The following is a 21,095-nucleotide window of genomic DNA, read 5'->3' on the forward strand; positions in this document are numbered from 1 at the left end:
CACACATCAGATCTGACTCTGTTCACATTTCCGTTCCGTCACTTGCAATTCTTGACCCTCCACTGTCCCCAGGGTTTTTCAACGATGATTTAATTTAATTCAAAACTGACTGTGTAGGGCCCCCCAAGGCCCGCTTTCATAATATTGACAAAAGCTTGATCTGATGTGGTTCATCATTTCTGCTACATGGTTTATTACTATTCAGTCACCAGCCACTGCAACACTATGCTTATATCTATATACGTATTACATTAACCTGTCCCGAGTCACTGACATGTAAATCAAATTAGCCTTGAGCCAGTATGCACATGAAGGACATCTTGACAACTTTCTCTTTGCCTCACATTTCCTCAAAAGCTACGCTACCCCCTTGACTTGCCCCTATCTGTACATAATTTAAATAACAAAGACGAAGATGTCAGGATTGAATACCAGGAACAAGAAATAGCGGTCTCGCTTTTCGATGTCTTTCAGGTAAGGTTTTCGAAACCCTGCGATTTATTTGATCATAAAAATAAACTTTCTAGCCTAACAAGGTTTTGTCACAGACACTTATCAATAATCCTTTTAAATATATCACACACAAAATGGGGTGTTAAAGGAGAGGTGTTTGATGTCAACAGAAATGTTGTCAGTTTTGTTCTCCTGTTTTAAAAATGACTTTGACAAGTTTAGCAATTGGACTACTTCAATTATTGGTGGGTTTTAAAGAATGTAAGCAATACATGACTACCATCATGTTCTTACAGCTTCACTTTTCAAGGATAACTATCGTCTTTGGTGGTTCGTGTGATGCATAGTTCTTGTTTGTCAAATGCTCTGAGATCCTTCAAATTTAGGCAAAGCATAACCACCGCCTCTTTACATTCTTTAGTTTATAAGAAAGAAAAACCAAACTCCAGAATATGTCAGCTTATAAATGAAAGTTTTTACAAGATTCCAAAAGTGCTCTTCAAGATATTATCACATATTTCACAAAGAGTTTTGTGTATGAGGATCATCACAAGAATAACGCTCTCATCACCGATGTCCAACAAGTGATGTTTAGTTCTTGTTTTGTCAAATGCTCTGAGATCCTTCAAATTTATGCAAAGCATATTCCACTGCCTCTTTACATTATTCAGTTTATAAGAAAGAAAACCAAACTCCAGAATATGTCGGCTTATAATCGAAAGTTTTTACAAGATGCCAAAAGTGCTCTTCAAGATATTAAAACATATTTCTCAAAGAGTTTTTCATCACCGATGTCACTTGACGAAAAAACTTCTATAGGAGATCGCCAAAGTTTGCACTCACGGTTGATAAGGGTGTAGCACCTTGTAATAGAATATGTCAAGTAAGTAATTAAATTTGGCTGTATTTCATATTGGTGCTCCCTGCTATGCTGCCCTGAAAATGTATGTAAAGATAATCTGGAAGCTTTTGAGTTAGGACTTTAAAGTGATAATCAAATGAACAGATTTAGATCAGTAAAGAGACACAAAACCAACTTTTATCTTTGGCTAATATATGATAGAGAATTTTGTGATGGACGAATCCTCCACACAGTTAAAACGCGTCTCAATCCAGTTGGGCGATACGCAATAGTTAATTTGTCTGTCATTTTGTAAAAACTGTGATGTGTTATTGCCGCTAGGATCTGTAAAACCTTTTAATTTCAAGGCAGAATTTGTTGGCATGCGGTCTTAACATTGACCATCATTAAGCTTCACTAGTTTAGATTCAACATTTACAAAATCCATCTTCCATTACAGAAAATGCAAAAAAAATTAATCAGTAAACAATAGGAAATTGAAGAATACTTCCCCTGATGATGTCATAGTTTGATGATGTCATATGATGATGTCATAGTTTGATGATGTCATATGATGATGTCATAGTCTATGGTGTCTATGATGATGTCATAGACTTGTTCAAGTCTTTGTGTGATGGAACCTGAAATCTTGGACATCTCCCAACTGGCATTAGATATTTCTTAGCTGTTTTTGGAAGTTGTTGATAACAGTTACCTCTATCACAAATATCATAAGGATGGGTGGGTTTGTGTCTCCTTTTTAAACATTATTTACCTTTACCAGCCTGTTAGGATAGTCTTCTGAATGTTACTAACTCTCTATACTGTCCTGCCATATCATGTTTCAAAGCACTCGTAATGACAGTACGAACAGTTCCTAACCTTTATCTGATTCTAATGCTAACACCACTCTATACTGTTATCTTGTACGATGCTTTAAAGCACTCATACTGACAGTACAAACAGTTCCTAACCTTTATCTGATTCTAATGCTGATACCACTCTATACTGTCCTGTCATATCATGCTTCAAAGCACTCGTACTGACAGTATGAACAGTTCCTAACCTTTATCTGATTCTAATGCTAATACCACTCTATACTGTCCTGTCATATTATGCTTCAAAGCACTTGTACTGACAGTATGAACAGTTCCTAACCTTTATCTGATTCTAATGCTAATACCACTCTATACTGTTATCTTGTACAATGCTTTAAAGCACTCATACTGACAGTACAAACAGTTCCTAACCTTTATCTGATTCTAATGCTAATACCACTCTATACTGTCCTGTCATATTATGCTTCAAAGCACTCGTACTGACAGTATGAACAGTTCCTAACCGTTATCTGATTCTAATGCTAATACCACTCTATACTGTCCTGTCATATCATGCTTCAAAGCACTCGCACTGACAGTATGAACAGTTCCTAACCTTTATCTGACAGAAACATGATATTTCATACTGCTCATACTGTCAATACTAGTGCTTTGAAGCAGGACATGAATGTACAGTATAGCAAAAAATTGTCACAACTGGGTGCCTTTTTTCCATATTTACAGACCATTTCAGATGGTTAATAACTATATTGGTTATTTCCTCATGAAAGAGTGCTTGTAAGTGATGAAGACGTCTCTTGTATATAAAGTTTTTATGTGCTAACACAACATTTATATCAAACATATTTGCCAAAATATCGATTCAAATATTTGGTATCTTCAGAGTTAAGAGACTTACCTAATTCTAAGAATTCAAAGATTTTTGGTAGTATTTCCAAGCAGCCATCTTTCCAATCCTCTAATCTTATTATCTTGACTTGGTCAGAACCGAATCCATCTAACCAGGTCCTGATAAAAGGTTCGTAGATTCCCGTCTTCAGCCTCTGTGGTGAGAAGAGAGAAAAAAATCAGAGGTTCCATTATTTACTGTCATTTGAACCTTAAAACAGTTAATGAGTCAAGTATAAGGACATATTATTATTCCTCTCATGTAATATTGCAAGAAGTTTTGTGTTCAGTGATGCTGTAAGGCTTATAAAATGCCATTCTTAAGGCCACTTGAGAAGAAAAAAAAACAAGGCTATCATAGTTTTACATTTATTTCCATAATTGTTGTCATGGTTACAAGACCATTCTTTCAGATGATACAGCCGATATTGTCTAGTTTACATTTATTTCCATAATTACTGTCATGGTTACAAGACCATTCTTTCAGATGATACAGCCGATATTGTCTAGTTTTACATTTATTTCCATAATTATTGTCATGGTTACAAGACCATGCTTTCAGATGATACAGCCGATATTTGTCTAGACCTTGCGTAGTGACTTTGTATGCTGAAGGATACTGTATGTTAAGATTGCAATGCGTTTGTTACAGTCTGATGGTGCTGTAAATGGTTCTTGGAAGTTTGCCTTCCAGAGAGTGAACTTCACTGAATTAAAAATACTGCTTTATAGAAGCTAAGAGTATATTCTTGTGTAAGATAATCTTATAATTGGGTTGGTGTGTGGGTGGATATAAGTGTTACTGTTTTCTTGTATTGTTCTCTCTATTTACTTATGGGAGTGCTCTACTAGACAAGCCCTCTGGATTTTTGGAGTGCTTCCTTTCACAATTTTCCCTGTTGTTGATATGTTATGTCACTTAGTTAACTTCTCTGTACTTATATTGTGAAGAAACAAATAAATGAAATGAAATAATGTGTTAGCCTAAGGTGAGCAGACTTGTACTATCACTGATCATTCCAAAATTTGTCGAAAGGTCCAGAATACTTGACCACAAAAAAAGGCCTGTTTCTAGAGAATGTATAACAGAAACTTGCACATATGACCATCATTTTGAAACAAAGCATACACTAAACAGTACTGAGATCTCAAATCCCACCCCTCCCTTACAATGCATAGTATAGATGGTACCCTTAATGTCAACAAGGCGGGGGGGGGTCAAATTCAATATCATGTCCCTGGAATCTCTGAGAAAAATATGAAATATTAGCCCGTTACTGTAATTACTAATTCTGAATAAAACCGTGAGTGCTGATTTTAAGGAGCTTAGAATACATTAATATTTGATACGTACAATATTAAATATTCCTGTTAGTATGACTTTGTGCTGAGTGCTGCTTTAAAGGGGCTTTCCTCATCCCAAATGTAACCTTTAAAGCTGCACTGAAAATGAAATTGAACTACTCTGGTGACACCATACACTATACTAAATCATCAAACAAATGCAGCTGAAAATATCAAAATCCCAATTTGTTCTTTCGTTTAACAAATTGACACCAGAAATTAAATTATAATTAATAGTAATGATAAGTGTAATTAAACTTCAAAACAGTTTGCAAATAACAATGAGAGGGAGAATATAATCACAATATTTCAACCTATTTGAAGCAATTTTTCAGAAATGGATTTAGTATTTAACTAGGAGCATCCAGACCCAAGCATTAATTAATTAATTAACAGTTCTTATATAACGCAACTTACAATAAAATCTCGCCGCGCTGTACTTAACCCTGGTCATTGGTAACTTGTCACACCTACACACCAAAGTGTGCACAATTCAAACAATCTCTCCTGGGGCACCACTGTGCACCACAGCCATGTGTCCCCTGGGGGACTTCCCATAGGGTGCAGCCACAAACCGGCGCACGCAACTATATTTACAAGTCACCTCGCAAGTCCCAATTTATACACCTGGGTGAAGAGAGGCAATGGAGATAAAGTGCCTTGCCTAAGGACACAACGCAATGATCTGGCCAGGACTCGAACCTGTAATCCTTAGATCACAAGTCCACTGCCTTAACCACTTGACCACAACACCCTCCTAGCATAACAACTACATCCATCAAACTGCACGAGTAGAACCTTCTACTAGTCAAAATCACCCAGAGTTCATCCAGCGTGTTTGCATGCTGGTGAGGGCTTTCAGGTGATCATGTTTATTTGATTCACAGATGGATAAGCAGCACAGGTGACACACATTAAGACCGATATTACAGCGCCCTCTATTGGAGAGGCCCCCCTCACCCCATTATAAGTGAATATTATTCCCCCTCACCCAATTATATGTGAATATTATCCCCCCTCACCCCATTATATGTGAATATTATCCCCCCTCACCCCATTATATGTGAATATTATCCCCCCCTCACCCCATTATATGTGAATATTAAATGGCTTGTATGGCAGAAAGCCACAAACTTTCACGCCTTTGGAAACCACAACATTTATGGCGTTTACTGTTTGCTGTTTGCAGTTCGCTTCAACTCATGTATTTCTATTTCTGATCACACCTGAGAGGCATACTCAAGTCACCTCTTTTCAAAATTATCACAAAAGAATCGACCTGTACTTGAAAAGTCCTTCACACTTTGATATTTTGAACCAGTTCATAAAGAAAAGTTTTGAATTGGCAAATTTTTAGAATAACAGACTATCTAGAAGTTTGCCTCCAAGACTTTCTTCACACAAGCAATCAGACTTCAATATTCAGGCTATTATTGGCTCAACAATATAAACAACAGTAGAATTAACAGAGTCAAACTGTTGTTTGCTGTAACTCATGAAAAAGCCAGTGGATATGCAATTTTAACAAGAAGACAATTGTTCAAAAGCACTTGCTGACTTAAACTGTGAAATTCTAGGCCTGATACCCATCCCCCTCCCACCCCCCCCCCCCAAAAAAATAACTTAAATCAAATGCTTAATATTCTAATGAAAACATTTAAAAAACAAATATTCCAGAAGTTATCTATATGCTTTTCAAGAGCACACAATATCAATCACCTACAAATTAGCCTCTTGCTAACAATCAATCAATTAACCAGCCAATTAGTCAGTATTAACTCTCCATAAAAGCTTGCTACTTGGAAACTTTGCAACTTTCTTTATTCTTCATATCAACCGTTTCGTATTCTGATACCAACCTGCGCTCTCCCATCCTCTTTTTTTTTCTCAAAGATGCACTGGAGTTGCGAGTCATGCTGCTGACACCTCTTATAGGCTGCTAAATAATCTAGCACCTCTTGATGAAAGCCCTCTACGGAACGACGTTGTTTCATAGGGTGGTACAAATAGCCCGAATACAACCTGAGAGGGTAAAGCATACCAGGGCTGTCATGATCAAAGAGCGGTCGAACAACGATTTTAATTATAAACAAATATGATGATCATAATAATAATATAATAATAATCGGCATTTCATTTTTACGACGCTTGGGCGGCAACAAATGCAGGAGAAACCCGCTAGGGCTTATGGATTACAACTTACACGTCGGGTGGCTTCCAATTCAACATTTCAACTCAAATTTGGAAATGTTTTCAATTTAGAAAGTCATTTCAGATGGGTAAACCGTAGATTGCTCTCGGATGGAAAAAAACACCTTACTATGACCTGGCCGGGTTTCGAGCCCGAAACCTCCCGATTGCTAAGCCTCATAGCTTCAAATGTAGGGTTGGGCGATATTTGCTTTTTAATGTCACGATAAATAGTTCAAAAATTATCGCGATATTTCGATAATTACGATAATTTTTTCTTGTTGTTTTTAGTGTGTTCGCGAACACACTAAAAACAACTGCCGATTTCCCTCCGGTGTTTTCGCGCAGCAAACACACCAAGCATAATGGCATGAGGTTCAGGGCCCGCCTTAGAGCCCTGTTGGAGTCAAGGGGTGGAACCCCTTGTGGGGGTCCAGGGGCGATGGCCCCAGGAAAAGTTAAGTATTTTTGCGTGTCTGGCGATAAAAAATCGCAATTGAGGATTCAAAATACTGACTAACTTTATGAATTTAAATTGTCACAAAACTGATGAAAGCTTTAAAATGACAAGTTAGAGTAGCTATATTATGTGATAAAATGAAAAGAGATGTAATCTGTCTAACAATCTTTATAAAGTTTAACTTACAAAACTGTCGATATTATGAAACAAACTACGTTCGGCAAAGCCCCGTTTCTAGACTGCCTAACAATCAGTTTACAACTGCAGTGTTTAACCGTACTTAAATATCATGGTAGGCTACAATGTGCTTCAAATTTTCCCAGGTTCCTTGCAAAACAACCCCCCTGTCTAACACCTGTTTGTTAACATTTTTGGCACGTTTCCAAAAAACTTTTTATGGAGTAAACTTTTTTGGCTCCACTCTAGAATTAATTAGGTCAGTCAGTAAAGGATCCGTAAAGTTATGCGAAATATTATCTAAGACGTTCAAGGAAAGTAGGTAAATATCCCAGTAACATTAAGATAAGTAAAACACACCTCAAGCCAACCGACTCCTCCGCATGAACAAAACAATCTATTCCCCATGACACACGAGGCACAGTCTATACCATACAGACATAGCACGATATCAAGGCCCCAATAGCTACAGTATGGCCATCTTTATGAAAGTAAACCTTGTAATTCCATGTTTTAGGCCACCAGGCGTGATTAACTTAATGCTAAATATTGTTTCCATGTCCTTGTAGAAATCGTCAACTTCGCAAAATACAATTAGTTGTGTTTTTGTTGTTACGTGAGATCCGTAACCGACGAAGTGGTTAGGCTATTTACTATACACTTAACTATGGTAGGATATTATTATTATTTTTTGTTGTTGGAAATTCTAGAAAATACTTTCTTTCCCCCGCTTTACACCAGATGTGGTCTTCTGGTTTATTCATAAATGGGTGTACTAGAGCCTTGTTTACATGACACTTGTTGCATTTAGCACGATATGCCAGTTTCGCGTGAATTTTTCGAAAGTATTTTGCTCGATCTTTCGTAAAATTAGAAAGGTGTACCAACTTACTTTTCGTACACAATTGGTAATTTCTCTACTGATTTTCAGAGTTTTGTTCTCTATACAGTCAATGTTGTAAAGAACAGGTTTTTACGAAGTTCAAAAGTCAGTAAATGAAGTTGATAAAATATTTCTTTTCAACTTTCTTAACCATGGAATGATAGAATAACATTTACACATAAAACGGAGAATTTTTTTTCTACATCTATTTCAAATTTCTTTCACAAGAAATTATCGTCATTTGTTCAATCCTCAAAAAATATCGTCTTGAAAAAAAATTATCACGATAATAATAATTTTCGATATATCGCCCAACCCTATTCAAATGCCACTGCCTTTTATCCACTCAGCCACAGCACCGGTTATGGGGGACACAAAATTATTTACTAAGCACTTTGCATTTGCATTTTTCACCTTAGTGCAGACCATATGATCCCTTCTAATTCCTACAAAATTAAATGTCTATTCGATCTGAAAAACTAAACTCATCTTGTACCGTTCAGCAGGTTCTCGTATCGCTATGATCATCTTGGCAGCAGGCGTTATTTCTTTGATGATGTCGACAGAGGTGTACATACCAGCCGTCACGTTAGGGAAAAACGGCACATAGCGGGCATGGGAAATGACCGTAGTGGCTGATCCATCACCTAGCAACAGAATAATTAAAGACAGTATTAAGGGTGAGAGCAGATTCCGTGATGTGAGAATACCATACATAAATAAGAACCAAATCCAATCAATTCATAAATGTATATAGAAATCTCTCTCTCCTTTAGGGAAGGATAAATTGCTCAAATCAGCCTGTCATAATCCTAGTTATTTTACAGAATGTAGAAAGAATCCTAGATTGGCTTTTTTAAGCGATATTCCAGTGGCTGACGATGTGGCAGGGGAATAAAATTATTTTATATTATATATCAACATGATAGTACACAGTGCTATTAGGGTCTGGTTTTGACCTACATATGCAGACAATTCCCAGCAACTAAACAATTTACTTCAGTCACTGAAATATCCCTATCAAAGATGAGTAAGGGAGTTATGCACTTATATAAACCCAATCGACAGTAAAACAAGAATAAAACGGCTTAACACAAGACATTAAACTTCAAGCACATTGGCGAATTCTGGATACTGTTAAAAGTAATATATATGCCATGATCATGTTCACCTAATATGTCTGAAATTTAGTGACAGCTTTAACATTTGTAACTTTCTGAACAAAAGAACCATTCCCTAGATACTGTTTATCACCATTTATTTTGGATTCTTGAAACAAGGATGTGTAAATCAGTGCTGATTCGCTATAACAATATTTACATGCAAAAGACCAGGACTTTCTTCAAATCCGCCTGAAATCCCTGTTTTTAAAGTATCTTGTTATATTGACTTAAGGCACTAACGTCTAATACAGGTATATACTCAAAATATATCAAAACAAACTTTATCATCTTTGTTTGGCCCACGCACAGTTTTACTTTCATAATAAAAACAATGAAAATTTCATTCCAATTGTTCACAGTTTGTGAACATATCTTGTATTATTCTTTGGAGTGTCTTTCTCCCATACTTGTTTCCTTCCATTTAAGGGTGTGAAGACTCGCGCAAAAAGGAACGTCAAGCAGTAAACTTCACTTGCAAGCAACGGAAAGTTAACTTTTTCAGAGCGCGGCACTCGGTTTGGAGTCTTCAATGCCTTTAACATGCTTCTCAACCGTATAAGCCAACTTCCCAGTCAATACTAGTCATCTCACATATAGTATACATGTTCTTCATTGATATTACACTATATCTTTTGTGGTGAGATTTGGAACCAATTTCCCTTATCCTTGCTATTTTAAACTTCCATTTGATCATCACAATCCCCCCCCCCCTCTCCCCCACATCTGAAGGACTAATTCTACAATTAATCATTAATGCAAACATAATCACAACATAGATCGATAACCTCAGAAGCTGGTTCATTTTAGGTAAAACAGGACAACCAAGTAGGTGAGCTCTTAATGCATTTCCAGGGGTGATTTAAGGAGAGTTCTTATTCCCCATCTCAGGAGAGGAAGAGGAGTTGGTGGTTTGTTTGTGGGGGGGGGGGAGGGAGAAAATTATTGGGTTTGCAAACTGGACTCTTTTATTATTACCTTGCAGGTACTTCATTTGTTTGAGTCTCCAAAAGATAAATAGAATAAACTCACCAAAAACACAATCTGTTTCTCCATTCTGAAGGCGATTATTTAGAAACAAAGCGTTGGACATATATGAAAGAAATCCAGATGCGCTACCAATTCTACGATCTGCAAAAAAGGACCAGAAAGCCAAAAAGACTTGATTCCTTATCATAGGAGAAAAATTGGTACAACATTTGAACATTTGAATAATAACTGTGTTTACATTTAGGTACCAAAATATTCAAGATCTATGGCCATGAAGGACCTTTTACCAACCACAGACCCACAGTATGAGCCCAAGGATACTACATATAACAGATAGTACTTTGGTTTATTACGCTGTGTACTTTCTGTTGGTCATGTCGAAAGCTGGATTTTTTCAGAACTTGGTTACATAATTGATTGTTGTGTAACTATGTCTCAGCAGACAAATTGCAACAGTTTACATGGCTTTCACAGTTTGACCTCTGGTGACCTCAAGTGACCTCTCACCTCCAACATTTTCACTACGGTTTTTGTGCTACCGAAGGGATCTACATTCCCGAGTATGAGCTCTTTGCAAGGTTACACTTCTAGAGATAAAGTGTTTACGAGGTTTCACAATTTGACCTATAGTAACCTAAAATGACCATTGACCACCCATTTTCAATAGAGTTCTTGTACTCACCGGGCGCATTCTAGATATCGTCTGTTGGATTCAAATGACCTTTGACCTCCATGGTCACTAATAGTGACAATCTACATACCAAGTTCAACAAACTTTACTTTTTGAGTTATCACATATACACGTGTACACACACAGTATCACATACACACCCACATATCACCATTGCATAGATTACTTCAGCCTTTGGCAAGTAATCAAAAAATGCAGGTAGGCTGTTTGTCAAATCATAGTTGCAGTTGTATTAGTTTAGCTTCTTCTATGAAGATAATCTACCTTGTACTGTAGTCGTTGTCATGGTAATATCCTTTTGCAAGGAAATTAAAGCGGGTTACAAGGTGAACTACTTTTTTTTGGTGGCACAGTTTCCTTCGGCATCGGATATCCTTGTGTTGACATACAGAACTTTTACATTACAGTTTGTTACATTAATGCTACAACAGATGCTGAAAGCCGTACAAATGTGTTCAGTTAAATCACGCCCATCAACATAAAACCTACTGCATGCTGATAGCAGCTGTTCCTAGCCTAGCCTCTAGCCTATTTCCCATATTAGAATCTGGGCTGAAGCAGTCATTTTCATGATTTGATGTGGACAACTACTGGTTCGTTTTGAGTTCAGGTGGCAAGATGACGTACATTCCAAATTTCTTGGAACCCATTGCACTGGTTATTTCAGTGAATTCTGAGAGAATGGAAAAATAATAACTGAAACTGCAAACAACTCCACAAATGACCAAACCCTCTAAGCAAATAACAGCGATGGCCTACGCCGGTACAGGTGATACGGTCAAAGTTCAGTTGTTTGCATTGCCTAATACAAAATAAAACATATTCTATGACACTGAAACAACATGAAATATTTATTGCTGATTGTCCACCTGAAATCTAAATGTGAAGAAAAAAAAAAAAAAATATTTGCCAAATTTCTAGTTTTATGGTCAGCTGTAACATTTCCACGAATCATCCTGATTGGTTGGTTTTGCTTCCTGCCCTGTTTAGTGTATATATGTAAACATTACCGAGGTAGCTAGTATGTGACCAGACCTTGACGTTAAGTAGGAACGACCATATCACCAATATAACTTCTTATCTAGATGAAAGGTACCTTCAACTTATCAGATATCGTCTAGATTATGAGCAATGTGGCTGATCGATTGACTTACGCAGAGAGCATTAGAAGCCCTCAGGAACGCTCAGGAAATAAGTCACTGAAAAAGATCTTACAACTTATCCATCTTTCACCAAACTTTGTCCAACATTTTGCACAAAATGGCCTTTTAACCAAGTGTGACAGAGGAGAAACAACTAAACTATTCTCTTTCAACTTCCAAACCCCCAAATCATCACTATCCTCTCACCCCCTTACACTCCTATATCTTCTCTCACCCCTAGCATTTCTCAACCCCATCACTCCATCCAAAGTCAAAATTAGATCATTTAACTAACCCCTCCAGAAATGAGTCTCTTTCTTCCTGGTCCGTGACACCTTAGGATGGTTGTTGACTTTGTCCCAAAGGTCTGTTGTTCCAGCCTTTGGAAAGCCAAGGATGTAAAAATAAGGAAGGCAAAGCAACTGTTTATGACTGCTGTACCAACATGGATTCTTGAACTGAGGTAGGAAATCCCTTGGGACTGTATCGAAAATCTGAAGAGAAAATAAAAACCAGAATGCAAAAATGCATTTTGGTTTCGATCATGTAGCATGAGCAGTTTTCCTTATGAATCTGACGTAATGCATAGTAAGGTTGTACATGTTTACAAGGGTTTAACGATTTGAACTTTGATGACCCCAAATGACCTTTGACCTCCACCGAAAGCAATAAGCTTCTTTAAATCAAATGTGGTACTTCTAAACACTAAATTAGAGGTCGGCCAAAGCTTCAGTATTGAGATATCGTGATTACAAGGTTTTCACAATTTGACCCCTGGTGACCCCAAATGACCTTCACCCTCCACCAAAAACAATAGGCTTCTTTTACAGAAAGTGTTACTCCTACACACCACATATGAGGTCTGCCCATGATTCCCTTCTTGAGATATCATGTTTACGAGGTTTTCACAATTTGACCCCTGGTGACCCCAAATGACCTTTGACCTCCAACAAAAACCATAGAATTCCTTGTACTCAATGTGGTACTTCTACACACCAAATATGAAATTGGTCTGACCTTCCCTTCTTGAGATATTGTGTTTACAAGCTGGGCGTCGCAAATGCACACACACATACCCACCGTATGATGATTAATCACTGTACGTACCACTGGAGCCAAGTTATACAATTTCGCTGGTAAATTTCTCCAGTTTCTGGGACCGTGAGTTTGTAAACGGGAAGACATGGAATATCGACCTTGTATGTGCGCCATCTGTGCAGAAAGTATTTGCGGAGGGATACTCTTTCTCTTCTTATATATTTCCCCTAGTTGCCGTTGTACTTCTTTCTGGTCAGTAAGTGGTCCCGGCGGCAAATGTTCATTTCTGTTGACCACATACTCCTTGACGTGAAATTCTTCATGAGACTTTGAAACCGTAGAGTTAGTCTGGGCATGGTGACCGTTCTTAAAAGTCACATGATCGGGTGAAGCGGACGAGTCATTTTGACTCGACCGTTTTTCGCCGTCGACGGGATCTTTGTCATCACCCAAGACTCGTTGTACAAGTGTTGTTATCGTGCCTGCCTCATCGAGTTGAACTGCATATCTTTCGTCGTGCTTCTTCACATTATTATGCTGGAGTTGCCCGAGTCCCCGTATGACACCGTCGGTATCTCTGTCACGGTGAGGGATATCATAATCAGAATCAGAAATACCCTGGGTTACACCACTGCTCACCACTATAGCACGGTCACTCATGAAGGAAGCGACGTAAGATGTTTTCGCGGAATGGCTCTCGATGTAAAAGCCGAAGACGAATATAAATAGGAGACATACTGTTATAGCAACCACTGGCGTTCCCTGGGAAAGAAAGAAAGTAGTGCGTACATATTAACTGTGCTCTATTGGAATAGCCAACACCCGTGTACTGTTCACAGATGTAGTATACAAAGGTACACGAATGTTAAACTACAGCAAACGTACGAAAAACAAGGCTTGTTGTAGTAAATAAAAAAGAAACAATAATTTTGTTCAAGTGTTAAAAGTCACGGGTTAATCCAGTTTGGTTGCTCTCTTTAATTGTAAACCTAGAGTAAAGGTATATATATCACCAAAACAGAACTAGTATTGTTCGATAAAGGTGACAAACGCCTACAGTGGAATAACGACCTTCCGAACCGGTTTCGAACCTCTGGACATACAATCAGCGTCCATAGCCTAGTGGTTAAGGGTGTCCACATATAAAGCTGGAGGCCCGGGTTCGAATCCCGGTGGGAGGCTAGAAGTTTTTTTACTGTTCTGGATTTTCCAACTCACTACTATTTCAATTATATATATATATATATATTAAATTGGCTAATATATTTCATATTTCCACAATTCATATTGCCTACATTTTTTGTCTTTAGTGTGGCACTGACACCCTCCAGCCATGCCCCATGTTACCCTCCAGCCATGCCCCATGTTACCCTCCAGCCATGCCCCATGTTACCCTCCAGCCATGCCCCATGTTACCCTCCAGCCATGCCCCTTGTTACCCTCCAGCCCTGCCCCATGTTACCCTCCAGCCCTGCCCCATGTTACCCTCCAGCCCTGCCCCATGTTACCCTCCAGCCCTGCCCCATGTTACCCTCCAGCCCTGCCCAATGTTACCCTCCAGCCCTGCCCAATGTTACCCTCCAGCCCTGCCCCATATTACCCTCCAGCCCTGCCCCATGTAACCCGCCACCCCTGCCCCATGTTACCCTCCACTCCTGCCCCATGTTACCCTCCACCCCTGCCCCACATTACCCTCCACCCCTGCCCCATATTACCCTCCCTTTCCTGGCATATTACCCTCTTTCTAATCTTCCACGTTGGCTAGAACGTTGTGTCTATCTTGTAGTACAGTTTCTATGTGCGGAGTCACAGTAGATCACAGTAGAGCCCTCGGAGAAAATTTGTTAAAGCTGGCAGTGTGAATAGTTGAATAAATCCTGGTTATATCATAAAAACGTTTTAATTTTCCGCTCCGTTAATTGTCTGAGTGTGCGTCCAGCTGTATCTTCGTAATCATAATATATTTCTTTTCGAGATATAACGGACCACTAACAACTATAAATATATACTTGACCCCCCAAATCTAATAATTGTAACACTGCCTGTGGACGGACGTACGGACGAACGGACAACCGGATATCCTATATAGGCTAGTGCTATACATACACACGTTTCCATATACACAACGTACATAAACCCAGCAAGAACTGAACGAAAAAATGGTGTGTTGTGAACAAGGTCAGCAATGAAAAAGACGGAATGCACGTAGTTCATATAAAAAAATATGCAAGACGCGTAGGATTGCAACTGGAATTTTCACGATAAGTTTCTATTTGTAATGGTATACTCTACATTAAGGTGACCATATTTTCCTGACTGAAATCGGGGACATTTATTGCGTGACTGATATGGGGGAGGGGTTTAAGGGGAGGGGGTGGTCCCCTCCCCTTTGGAAAATTTTCAAGTGCCTAAGGTGCTTAGATGTAAAATGGTGATACTTAGAAGCACTTTTTAAGTCAATTTTATTTTCAAAAATGTAGCTTTTCCTTAAATGAAATTCACTTACTTTACGTGGTTCTTTGAGAGCTTGTGATTTGCTCATTCTCACACTATAAGTGTCGTTGTGTCGCCGTAGTTGCCAATTATACAGTCGAAAGAGTGCTAGGCTAGATCGATCTAGCATATTTTTAACAGTGTTTCCACTTTACACTGGCCCACCTGAAATACTGGTTATAAGTTCCGTTCTGCGACTGCACACTTGACTAAATTTTTTTATAGAATTATTTTACTAATAATGTGTGATATTTTCGAAATTCCTGAACATTTTGACGAATCGGGGACATTTTCGGGGACACTTGTTCATCGGGGACAGCACACTGTAATCGGGGACTGTCCCCGAAAATCGGGGACGTCTATGGCAAGCCATATGGGACAAACACTGCATAATATATCCGCGTATTAATTGGAATTTATACGCGCATTAATTGGAATATATACGCGTATATATTATGAGCCAATCATATGGCTTAAATATATCCGCGTATTAATTCGAATATATCCACGTATTAATTCGAATATATACACGTATTAATTCGAAAATATACACGTATTAATTCGAAAATATACACGTATTAAATAGAATACATATGGAGATTAAATCCAATATATGCACGGATTAATTAGAATATACACGAAAATACAATTCCGCTCTTGCTGTGTACATATACCAACGATAAATGTTTTGGCGGGTTCGCGAGATCGCTTTAAAAAGCGAAACTTTACACATGTACAATTAATACGCGTATATATTCGAATTAATACGCGGATATATTATGCGGTGTTTGTCCCACATGGCTTACCATAGACGTCTGGTCACCTTACTCTACATGCATGTGTAGGCCTATTTACTAAATAGATGTGTCAATGCTATAAGTACCCGCGTTTCGGCAACATTCTGAAAGGCCAACTGATATCTGACGATAGATCTTGCGGTATAAGAAGATGGAAATCATATGGAATGACTATACAGGGAGTTTCCATGACAACCACCTCCATAACAACTCCCTGGTATGAATATGTTCTGTCGTAGAGGAATTGAAGCCCATCCTACACTAAACCTCAGACTAGTATTGAGTCCACATTCGTGTTATCAGATTTTAATTTGATTGCGATTTTACCTCACAAAATGTATACTATGCTAAGTATCCCGTTTACGTTCACTCATATCAACACATTACTAGACCTACATCGGATATCCTATTAACAATATAACATATACAATGAAATAAATGCAAACTAAGGGGGGAAGGGAGGGAAAGCGGCAAAAGATATCATATTTAAAATTTGTTCGTCGCGTATGGTAATATATTATGTCGCTGTCTGAATCCAGGGTTCATATCAGCTGTATACTGTGTATAGGTTGTAGTATCATAATAACAGACTGTTGTGATTATAACGTCTGTGCATGATAGGCTTTTACGTACACGGGATGACGAGTCTTGTGGTTTTCCTGTACGTTTTATATAGATACCGGTATATATCGAATGGGTAGCAGCTATATCATTGGGGTTGTTATTGAACGTGCTCAGCGAACTGCAATGTTAGGTAATCCTGTGCGGACCAGGGACAGCCAACTCAATTTTCTGGCGGATAACAGTTGAAGAATACCGTATATGTATACTTCAAGAGCCACCTTTTTAAGGGACATGCCTTTGTCAACCTACCCCACCCCCCTCCCACGCATGCGACCCTCCAGCGACTATAGTTCACTGACACTAACTCGTAAATCATTATTTCACCGAGCTGCGAGATGTTCCCAATAATGTATATACCTGTCGATACGCAGGCTAAATACTTCAACGGTTTTATAGGGGTCATGAGCAGACAGTAATTGCTAGGTGAAATATATATATATATATGACCTTTTCATATCACACCCTACCGAAGAATTGACAGTGTCTGAAATGGTGCTGGAAAAAGCAATTCTCAGAAATTGCTATATTTCACCCGTTCTTGCTGCCGCCCCAGCCCCCTTGCGCAAGTCATTGGTATCCATTATGAAAAGCAAATGGCTGTTAATTCTTGTTAATTACGCGCTTTATCAACGTAATATAACCGGTAGTAATATTTGTCTTACCACTATTATAGGCCTAGTAATAGTTTCGGTCTCGCGGGCCCTAGTAAGAGTTTCGGTCTCGCGGACCTCGGTCTCAAAGACCTTCGGTGTCGCGGACCTTTTTTAATTTCGGTCTCGTGGACCTTCGGTCTCGTGGCCTGTAACCCTCCCACCTTCCCCTTTACTCCGTACTCTAACAACCGGGGTGACGATGTTATCCAAGATTGCGACGGAAATAAATATGAACAGGAGACATGTTCATAACCTTCAGGAAAGTTATTTAAACCTCTCTGGGTTTCTTCTTCTTATTTCTCCATTTCCCTTTCATATAATGATTCATTTCGATAAAGGTCGGAACAAAAAAATTACTGAAACTAATATATGCTGTCGGTTTGAGAGAATTTTCTTTTTTAAGTTTGATAAAACGTGACAACAGTAGTAGGTCCGAATAATTATATGTAAATATACAAACCATTACAACATATAGCCAAATTGATTCTATGCATGCTTATATATAGTAAATAAGCACGAAAGATATACCGGTATATGCATTTTCCTTCTCCTCAAATTAAAAGCACGGTCGTAAAACTTGTTTGGTATACTCAACTTACCAGCACACATACAGTACAATGTATAGGCCTATATACTCTTGCTACAGGAGTGTGTGTCAGGCTAACGCATATATGTAACGTAATATTGTTGCTATAAATTGGCGGAAATTATTGCTTCACGTCACCCCAAAAATATAAGTGAACACAATTTATATTTTAATGTTTGGTTTCAGACGGAGTAAAAATAGCTAATCGTTTTTCGACGCAACGTTTAATTGGCGCGTGCATGTAGGTCATAATCATATAGTTCAGGAAAACATCAATTAGCCTACATTTTATGTCGTAACCGAAGCCATGAGACTTACAAAACTGAAATTGTCAGTTTGTACCAAACAAATATACAAAGAGAAAATTTGAACCAGACCATAAATATTCGTATGTTTTGGTATATGGGTAGGCTAAACACCAACGGTACATTATAGTGCAGTGTAAAGTTCGATTTCTCAATATTCTCTGCTCATGGAAGAAGTTTCTCTGGACTTTTAATGGAACCAGGTTCCCAAATATTTGTCCCTCCATCCTTTCTGTTTGCTGGACATCCTACTACGGCGACCACCTCGTCCCTACAGTATAGGCCTACCCATTCCCATCATGATACACTAAAATGTATGATGTTATTCATGTATACGCGTCTAGGCAATAGCAACTGTGACATTCGACATATCTGTACGATTTCCTCTTCCTTACTTCTTCTCGGAAAATTACTGCTTCGACTCAATGTATATTGCACATGCCAGTAACTGTGTTAGTAAAGCAGGCCTATGGAATTGATACGGGTAATAGTATACACCTCCATCTCACAATACTTGGGAATTACACGAGATTGTATAATCAAGATCAAGCCGCATAATCGATCAAGCCATATAATCTTTAGTTTGTGTGATGTCGGTAGAACCCCTATCAAACTTCAACTCAGGTCTTGTTTAGTTTTCGGATTATACCTGCTGCTTTTGGCCAAGCAAAAGACATCTTAAGAGAAACGACAGAGGTCGTCTATATATAGAAGAAGTATGCATGCTTTATTGTTACGTAATATATAGTTAATAAAGCCAGCTCACCCACCAGTCATTAACTTGATGTTATACCTATAAAATGACATTAACGAATGTCAATTAATTTGTAGACAAAATGGCACTTTTGAATACCAAAAAATGTACAAGACATTCTTTTAACCGCCAAATAGGCACTTCTCAATTATCAAAAGGGGCACTTTGGGGTTGTTCATTAAACTGGGGAAATGTTCCCGGTGCGCCCTCAGCACCTTGCCCCCCCCCCTCCCAACCGTTCCGTGTCAATGTTACAAACTTAACGAGGAAATTTGAGAGGAAACAAAAGAAATTAAGAACAAAGATGTTACAGACTTTATTCCAATAATACCTCTAACCATGGAGGTAAAACAGAACCTCCATGCTCCAACGAAGCAACATTCAGTAAAAGTAAACAGCGAGAGATCTCGAATATAAACGACAATTATAAACTTCTCCTCACATATTGCAGAATACGCTCAAAATTAACATGTTTCGAAATAACTTGTCTTAACCAAATAAGTATAACGTGTCTTTTACATCTTGTTTTTCGCCCGCAGTACATTTAATATAACAAATTCACGATAGGATACTGGGTCAGAAATTTTTCGATTTATGCACGGTAAAGAATCTTTCCGCGTTTTGACCTAATTGATAATGGATGTATACAGTAGGCTCCATGGCCTAAGTAATTATGACTAACGACAATGGTTACCATGGGTTACCACTCACCTTATTCATAGTAAGTGTTGTTCTCCTTTCTAACTTCCAATCGCAGATGCAGGCGTCTACTTAATGGTTGATTTGTAGTCAGAGAAATGCTGTCATGATCGTTTTCGCCATGAAAAAAACATCTGCACGCAGGCCTCTCTCCGAACTTGTCTTGCAGCGGAAAACAATTATTTAATGAGCCTTCATTCTTAAATGATGAGGATTAAAATCAAGCTATAGAAGAAAAAGTACATAACAATCAAATATATACTGTATATACAGTGATACCTTTAACAACGCAGAAATGTAAGAGATGTTCGGGGCCAACGTATAGCGTTATCTCAACTTGAGTCATTTGGAGTTGACTTTGGTTTATATTTGAACGAGACACAGACTGATCCATGCATAACTAAATGGTCTATGTGAAATGCGGAACTGTCATGAACAAATTAGCCATGTGATCCACGGCAAATTATGAATGAAAAAATTTTACCTACTATAAAATAGATCATTCTAAAAATATTAATAACAATGCAGGTTTCGATCGAAGTGCACTATTGGGTGTACCAAGAATATTTTGTATATGATTTAGAAAAACAAATACTTCTGGAAATAGCTAAGAAAGAGGTATTTGTGTAAGCAATACTACCTAAACCTTAAATGTTTATTGCCTAATTTTGGAGAAATGATGGGTTTTATATGTCTTCACAGACAAGGCTGAAGACTTGATCAGCTTGTATAAATATGACATCATCGAACCACATGGGTAAGCTCGCAGACACGACTATTAGACAAGGATTCCTTGCCATATCTAATCAATATGAATATTCAATATAGTTTTGGAACCAGTGTTTGCCATATCTAATCAAATTACTAATGATTATTCAATATAGTTTTGGAACCAGTGGTTGCCATATATGATCAAATTACTAATGAATATTCAATGTAGTTTTGGAACCAGTTCGTCATATCTAATCACATTACTAATGAATATTCAATATAGTTTTGGAACCAGTGTTTGCCATATCTAATCAAATTACTAATGATTATTCAATATAGTTTTGGAACCAGTGGTTGCCATATATGATCAAATAACT

At 38.1% G+C, this 21,095-nt stretch overlaps 1 protein-coding gene across 5 annotated transcripts in view; it reads right to left on the bottom strand.

The window, feature by feature from the left end:
• The window catches only part of LOC139969779 (carbohydrate sulfotransferase 15-like), a 33,142-nt gene that overhangs the window by 7,118 nt on the left and 4,929 nt on the right, over window positions 1-21,095 (bottom strand). For 4 of the 5 annotated variants that reach the window (XM_071975034.1, XM_071975035.1, XM_071975039.1 and 1 more), the window contains exons 2-8: window positions 20,020-20,232; window positions 13,166-13,858; window positions 12,354-12,552; window positions 10,268-10,366; window positions 8,572-8,722; window positions 6,225-6,387; window positions 3,032-3,176 (exon numbers count right to left, since the gene is read on the bottom strand). In XM_071975034.1, coding sequence (XP_071831135.1) covers window positions 3,032-3,176; window positions 6,225-6,387; window positions 8,572-8,722; window positions 10,268-10,366; window positions 12,354-12,552; window positions 13,166-13,858; window positions 20,020-20,028 — 1,459 coding nt within the window. In that variant the 5' untranslated portion in view covers window positions 20,029-20,232. The remainder of the gene's footprint in view (window positions 1-3,031; window positions 3,177-6,224; window positions 6,388-8,571; window positions 8,723-10,267; window positions 10,367-12,353; window positions 12,553-13,165; window positions 13,859-20,019; window positions 20,233-21,095) is intronic. The other variant, XM_071975037.1, reaches the window with a different exon arrangement.

Source organism: Apostichopus japonicus, chromosome 7, assembly GCF_037975245.1.
Source record: "Apostichopus japonicus isolate 1M-3 chromosome 7, ASM3797524v1, whole genome shotgun sequence".
NCBI lineage: Eukaryota > Metazoa > Echinodermata > Holothuroidea > Aspidochirotida > Stichopodidae > Apostichopus > Apostichopus japonicus.